An 8,019-nucleotide genomic window follows, 5' to 3' on the forward strand; every position below is an offset into this window, starting at 1 on the left:
CTGCTTCTGAGCCCCCGAGCCGCTCGAACCAGCAGCCAGCTGTTACTCAACCCATCTAGTCTCCCCCTCACAGCACCCCCTCCCAAGACAGGCCGGCTCGGACTTTACGGCCAGCTAACAGGCGGGGGTTTCCTTGCCTGGGTGGCACAGCGGTGCCGGAAGGCTCTGACTGGACAGATGACACATAAATCACCGACATACAAAGGTAACCGTAATGTATGGTGTATAGGGTAGGATAGGATTTTTAAAAGCCAAAAGCATTCGAAGGCTGAAATAAATTATTTAAATTATCAATAATTCCATACCCCCCCACCCCCATAGAGACAGACCTTCACCACATAGAGTGGAAAGCCTCAGCTCATGCTGCAGTCCAAATCCCTTGGAACGGGACAACTTTCAGTGTGCTATTAAAAGGCTGCACAAACAAACATGCGGTCATGTGACACCGGGGCTGCCAAAGTAAAGCAGCCCCACCAACGCGGTGTGACCGTGGCGTAACCCCAGACACCCAGGAACCCGGCGGGGCGGTCACGGGGGCGGGGGGAGGACAGAGGCAGAGTGCTTTAAGAATAAGGGCAGCGTTTACAGCGCGTTGCACGCTGGGAGGGGCGTCTCCACATCCATAGGGTTAGATGGGTATCTAGAGGGTATGGGTGTATATCTCAATTAATAAAACCAAAATGTCGCCGGGTCATTGTGAGATCATTGGCTCTGCTGCTCAGCCTCCCAGCAGGAGAGTACGGCACTCGTTTCAGCCAAGCGGCCCGAGAGGCAGTCTGGGTGATGTCCCACTCGGCGCCGCTGCCGGTAAACAGCTTCCCTCTTTCCCCCCTTTCCTGGGGGGGGGTGCCTCAGAACGGAAGGGAGGGGCAGCCACAGCCGGCTGGGAAACACGCACTGTGGTCAGGGGGGGGGGGGGGGAACGCGAGGCCTCCGAGGGCCGTAAACAAACAGAACGCCTCCTCGCACTCGGCCGTCCGAACCAAGAGGCGGCGCACACATAAGGTACCTGAAACACGCACATCACGACTGCATTGGCACCAGGAGGCCCGTAGCGTGCCAGGCAGGAGGCGGGTGAGCCAGGGGCCATGTGACACACTCACACTCAGCCGGGGCCAAATCAGAACTCCCTCTGCAAAGCTGCACCATCCTCCTCATAGTGGCACCAAGGCAGGCACCCAGAGGACATCCTACCCGGCTGCAGTTTAAGCAGAAACTGCAGGAAAGTTTTAACAAGACTCCTGAGTGTTGTGTCGGCCTCAGTCACGGTGTGGATCGAGAGCTTGGCAGGCGGGATTATTTAACCCAAGTCTTTGCATGCCATGTTAGAGCTGCAGTCCATAGTTAGATGCCAAATTTATATTCCCATTTTCTGCAGATCTCGGTTCCACATAATCTGCGTTCTTGGGACACATTCAAACTGCTCTGGCATCACAGACATGGAGTTCCACGAACCACAGCAACAGTTTGTTTAGTTTCTGAGAATTCTTCCCCCCCTCTTTGTCCAAAAACTAAGCTGTGACCACCATGAACGCAAGCTTACTGAGGCAAGACCGCTGGAATCGGGGGAGGGGGGGGGGGGTCTGAGCACTTTACAGACTGTTGCTATTTCAGCACCGGGCCCCAGTTTGCGAGATGGGAGATGAACGAACCCAGAACCACGAGGGGCCCCAATGTCAGGACCCACAGGAATCGGCCCGGTGCTTCTGGACACTCATGGAGCTCAAAGGAGATGTAGAGAGAGAGAAGGAACAGAGATACAGCAGAGCTGCCGGCGAGCACCTGGAAGACAGGAACTCCGCTGCAGGACGAGGGAATTCAAACAGGCAAAGAGGTGGGGGTGTAAGAGGCTTGGTGGGGTTCAGTTTGGAGGGGCACTAAAAGGGGAGGAGCCAGGCAGGATTGCATGCATCTTAAAGGGTCTTAATGAAGCACTTCTTGTCCTTAAAGTCGTACTGTGTCCTTGCTTTGTTTTATCAGTTGTCTAGCCCTTTACTCCAGTACTGCTTACACATGAACCTGGGCATTTATCAGAAGCTCAGCCTAGCTGCACTTATGCCTAGTCAACTACTCAACAGGTATGTTCATATGATCATTTGTGGCATAATTACATCCGACATAAGTGCCCACTAAACAAAAGTCCCGATCACCCCCGGCCCCTAAATATTGGGGTCCTGTTCTGATTAGGATTAAATTCAAAACCCAAGTCTATCAGGACGATGCATTGCTTGAGCAGATGCTGTAGGGGGCATCCAGAAAACAATCAGGGTTAGTTATTTTAACAAAAGACCCCGCAAAAGGCTTACCGGGGCTGACGGTTAGCATCCCACCAACGGCTAAAGGCCCTCCTTCCAAACCCCCCAGCCCAGTGCTGATGCAGGGTGTTGCTGTTGCTCGGCAACAGTTTCCATGCCACTCTCACCACAGAGGGAACAGGACACAGAAAAACAAACTGCGCCCTGATGACAGGCGCACCTGACAGTATGGAAGTAGCGCGGACGACTATGTCTACCAGCAAGAGATGAATTACCGTAATTACTGTAGTATAGCTACTATAAATCAGAGCCCTTCTCTGATACATCGTGCATTTCACTTCTTTGAAATGCAGGGGCCCCTCAACTTACAATGGAGTTAGGTTCTGATGAACCCATCGTAAGTGGAAAATATCGCAAGTCGAATATGAAAATATGATATATAGGGAATAAATAACTACAGTCACTAAATAAGTAATGATTGCAACTAAACACTAGCAATCAAACACAGAAGGGAAAATCACACAAAATGTAGGATAGGCCTATGTCATTAAGCCGTATGAAATGTTTACTCTTGTGATCGCTACGGAAACTACATGCTGCCACCCACCAGCATCAGCAGAAAGTATCGTGAACCACATCGCTAGGCCGGCAACAGATGAAAATTTAAAAATCGACTACTTAATGTGCATCACTATGACACCGTCGTAAAGCAAGGAGCATCTATGGACTCTTCCTTTTATTTGCAAAAATGTCTATCTTGCTCGCAAATATAAACTTAAATTTCATATGTTATATACAGTACATTAATATTTTACTTTTAAAGATTGAATGTTATCAGACAACTTTGAAGGATTGTTTTACGAGGTGACCTCACCATGTCATGGAAGTAAGGGCTGGAATTCCAATGAGGCGTTTCAGGCAGATTAGAGAACATTGGTTTCTGTGGTTCTCTTTGACGTGTACTGTGAGACTTTGCAGAGCATTTACATGCGTATATGGCTATATAACACAATAAAGGAATTGGAAAAACCAGAAAAGTGTAACAGGGCCCATAAAGTCCAGTGTTACGTATGTAGGTAAATGAACACTTTTCGTTACAACACTTTTTATTGCACACCAGCACTAGACATTCAGCAGAACATCCCAGGCTGTGTGCTAGTGTCGACTAAGTCTTCTACATCTTTTGGGACCGCGAATGACCTGAACCGTGAGTGTTCATGAGTAAGCCGAACCCAAACCATGCACCAGGAGGAAATCCCTCCCCCTTCTCACACCTAGGACGAGCCCCAGGGAAGAGGAGAGACCCACAGGCTACCACAGCCCCTGCACAGCCCCTGCACATTTCTGAGTCTGGAGACAAGACAAATGAGAATCCTAGAGGAGTACAGGAATGTTCCGGCTAATTGGACCTTTGAGACACCTGAGCCACTTACAAACAGAACAGTTTAGAGTGGTCTTTGGGGAACAATCATCCAGAATAGCTATTTAATCAAAACCACGGTGCAGAACTTTATCAGCGGTTAAAGGCTCCCTCACAGGGCCATCGAAACACTGCCAGCTGCTTTAAATGTCCCTGCTATGGGTGACATTTAGGCAAAAAAAAAAAAAAAAAAAAACCTACTGCTTTTATTATAAGCCAGAAGCCATAAGTGTCCAAACCAAGCCACATCAGTGCTTAAAGTAGTCCTACAATTCACTACCAGCCCTCCTACTAAAAGCCCAACTAAGATAATATGGTATAGATGACATCATCGTCAACTTTTAAAGACGGAAAGGAATGAAAAAATATGCCGGGAACATTATGATGCAAACCGGAGGGAGAGATTTTGGGGATGTCCAAATCGGCAGTCTGTAGGCTCCGGGTCATTAACAACAATACCAGCAACGCAAGTGATTAAATACCGATTATTAGTGCAACACTGCCATCGGTATGAAAAAATAAGACGGCAAATCAATTAAAAGCCCTTTCGTCAATATATTTTATAGAACATGCTACTGCTGATATTGACCAGTTGAAGTTCGTGGTAATTTTTTATAAAATCTCGTTTATATGAATCTCATCAGTCAGCAAAAGTTTGCCCTGAACCACAGAAGATACAAGGTAGAGGTGACATCTCACACACTCCACCGTGGTTAATACTCACCACGCAGGACACAAACAGGACCATCTATGTCCCGTCAGCATCTACTTGATTAACATCCACCTTTTAAACGAAGGATTGGCATGAGATGACAGAGGACTTACAGCCAGAGAGCGACACGGGCGGATATCTACACCAACCCGCCCCCCCGCCCCCCCCCCCCCCGAAATCCCTCCACAAACAGCACCACCAGCCACAAGCAGCAGCCGGTGCAAATGCGACATGAAAGAGGGAAGCCGTTATGCAGCCAGAAAGGCGAGCAGAGGCTGGGCTCCAGCAGTACACTGGGACTTTTACAGTGCTGGTGCAAACTGGAAGGCTGGCGAGAATCAGTCTATTCAGAGGGGGGGGGGGGGGGGGGGGGCACAAAAAGGGACTGGCAAAGTGCAGTCCACTGCGTCTTAAAAAAAGGGGGGGACACTGGCTGTTGGTGGGGGGCGAGAGTTACAGAATCAGAAACATTTATTGCCAAGTACTTGTTCCGTACATGGAAATTATTATTATTATTATTATTATTTATATAATAAATTATGCACAAATATTAAGTGACATGACTAAAAATCTAAAAGGCTGGATGCTTTTAGAACACTGAAGAGCAAGTTCTGCAACTCCATCAAGCAAGAGATTATCACTTTCCCTGTCGCCCTGAAGAGACTGTCTCCATCCACATTCAGAGGCCTGATGATACAGCAGAGCCCTTTGCTGAAACTTTGATTTAGAGTCAAAGGGAGAGAGAATGACTGGGGGGGGTAGCAAGTCTGTCTCGCCCAGCACTGAACGAGCAACGAGTGGTCTCTCCACAGGATGTTAGAAGGGGGGGTGAGATCATAAAACAACCTCAGGAACCACCTAGACAGGGGGGCTAGCAGATTTTACAGGCCTTTAACAAACACCCCCAAATATGGCTCCTGGCTGGGGTGTCAAGTGTCGCTGACGTGTCTGGACAGGGTTTGCGCGTCCACTTGGAAACCCCTTAAGACCCACCAGTGGTTTGCTGAGAGCAGCAAGCCCTTACAGGAGGAAATCTGAGGCCAAGTTCAAACAAAGTTTGTATAAATTTTATATCTTCCTACCAGCAATATCAAGGTTTTGCTCCATTATAGCAATTCAAGAGACGATCCCGGAATGAGAAGATCTTAAATAGTTTTAGCACCATTCAAACACCCACAGAGCGAAACCAGTAATAAAACATTTAATATTCTGAAAATCAGTACAATCAAATAAATGGTTGTATCTTCTTCCTCGAACATACGGTCTACTGCTATCCACAAGTGGGGCCACAATGCCCGTGACCACATCTCTCTAGGATTTGCATATTCGCTAGTTAGTCGATTGAGAAGAATTTGGTTTCTGAACACGGGCCTGGGAGGAAAAACAAAATAATCGGTCCAACAGCCAATTTTCCCCTGCTTCTCCCTGAGGCTAACATCCCAGCTGAGAGGACCACAGCAGAAGCTTCTCATGAGCGAAGAGAAAAAACTGTCAAAAACCCCAGCAACTCCTCTGTGCGCTCTCCACGTCTTTCCCCACCCCCGAAATACCTACATGTGTGCAACAGGGACAGTCATTACCTTTCATCTGCTTACGAGTGACCGATCTGTAGCCAAATTAACGCCAAATACTTCAATAACCAAACCGCGGCAATACAGCGCACTGTACGTGCCAGTGCATAATCAGCTTATGAAGTAGTATTTTCTGACTAATATTTATCAGGAAAACCTGACCTTTGCCCCTATAACGAATAAATACGGCTGACGGCATGGAAATAAAACAACAACAATATCTGAAAGGCAACAAAATAAAAACCACAAACATGAAGAGTTTTTATGCGGGTAGGACCGAAGTGCATCTCGCTCCTATCCACAAATAATAACCTAGACTTGCATGCAGCTGCAAGCTTTTATTAGCTATTTGTACACTTTATATGCAAACAAGCCGTAATTACCGCTTTTAATACACAGAATTATTTAATGCGTGGTATTTGCACAGTAGAATTGCGGCATTATTCTTTATGCAAAACGCATTATAGAAAACGTAGTTCAAACTCAGCTTGCGACCTGATTAAAACTTGTAACATGTATGAATTGTAAGAAATTTAAATTTACATTTTACTGTAAATACCTTTTGGGTCAAAATGTCTCGGGTAATACAGTAATACTTAGAGATTAGAGGAGTAATGCGGCTTTGCCTCATAGGCTACTTACAGAGTCACCGTCCGGTTGGGAAGCGGCTCCGGCGGCACCTGACGGAGCTCCATGTTGGTGCAGACCGCCTTGACCGCCGCGCCGGTCTGCTCCGCGCTCTTCCCGGCGCTCCTCGGTCGCTCGTCGTACAGCTTGCAGTGGGAAGATGCGACGGAGCCCTCGCTCGCAAGAAGCAAATAAGTAACGAGCTGGAAGAAAATCTTCATTTTCTGACCAAAGTATGGAAGAAGGCTGGTCATTAAATACGAAAAATCACAACCAGAGCCAAACGAGTACACTAAAGTTCAGATAGAAATTGTTTAAACATGGCCTGGTGGTCTCCACAGACCAGGTCTATATAAAGTCTTCATAAAAACAAAGCGCAAGTCTCTGTCACGTTGCAAATATCTTGCATTGCCGGCTGTAATTAGCCTCTTCCATTTTTTTCAGACAGATTACACGGCATGCGAGTCCTAGCCGAACCGCCCGATGGCCAAATCGACATCCTCCTTTGTTTGCCAAGTAGCTCGGTTTCCCATACCTCCGCATGTACCCTGGCCAAGAGGGCTGAAAAAAAATCCACAGTGACCCTCCCGATGAGCACAGTTACGCGCCGTAACAAGTCATCTACATAATATCACAAACTGAGGCTTTCTTTGTTGCAAAGAATGAAGCCAGGTCTTGTCCTGGCACATGTCGCACGCAGTCAGCTGCAGACAATCCCGAGATAACAGAAACTTTCAGGAAATCTGATCACGTCCCCAGCCGCCGAAACTTTCATATCACAGGGAGTATCTGATGAATCAACATCCCAGTACTGTAATTACAATCTAGTCCTGCTTGCATTCCACACAAAAATGGTTTTACGACGCCGGATATCTCGAAAGTATAACTCTTCTGCTACAAGCGTTTACAGAACACGGGAACAATAACAATTGTTGCAAACAAAATGCTACGAAGTTTCTTCCACACTTCTTTCGTTGGTTAAATCTCTGGAACTGTTGATTATATCATTAAAATGTGTTTCACGACAATATCCTTTATCCTTGCGAAACAAAGTCCGATACTGGTTTTTAGAGATCAATTCGATCGAAAATGGCCAGCGATCGCTCGTAACACCACTGCTCAGCCTCTCCATTCAGCTCGCCTTTCATGGTCCTGCCCCAGGCTCCATGTTGGAATTCCACCCCCTTACGTCACCGGCACCCTCTCCTATATAAGCACGCACTCATTTGCGCACTTTCATTTTTATTCACGAAATTATTTGTGTAGCAGCCGTGGGTTTGCTACTGAACTCGAATGCACATATTTGTAAGCAAGTTCGAAGTTGAATTAGGTTGGTCCTGCAATTACAGCCCAAATAGACCTTGTAGTTCCACTTTACTGCTAAAAAATCAATTATAATGTAAGGTCTGTAGGTCTATTAATCATATCGCTTTG

At 46.9% G+C, this 8,019-nt stretch overlaps 1 protein-coding gene across 1 annotated transcript in view; it reads right to left on the reverse strand.

Moving 5' to 3' along the window:
* The window catches only part of adgra3 (adhesion G protein-coupled receptor A3), a 31,345-nt gene extending 23,560 nt beyond the window's left edge, over positions 1–7,785 (reverse strand). Inside the window, exon 1 of the mRNA XM_072697641.1 lies at positions 6,601–7,785. Coding sequence (XP_072553742.1) covers positions 6,601–6,839 — 239 coding nt within the window. The 5' untranslated portion in view covers positions 6,840–7,785. The remainder of the gene's footprint in view (positions 1–6,600) is intronic.
* Positions 7,786–8,019: the final 234 nt, after the last annotated feature.

The sequence above is a fragment of the Paramormyrops kingsleyae genome, chromosome 12 (genome assembly GCF_048594095.1).
Source record: "Paramormyrops kingsleyae isolate MSU_618 chromosome 12, PKINGS_0.4, whole genome shotgun sequence".
NCBI classification, from domain to species: Eukaryota; Metazoa; Chordata; class Actinopteri; order Osteoglossiformes; family Mormyridae; genus Paramormyrops; species Paramormyrops kingsleyae.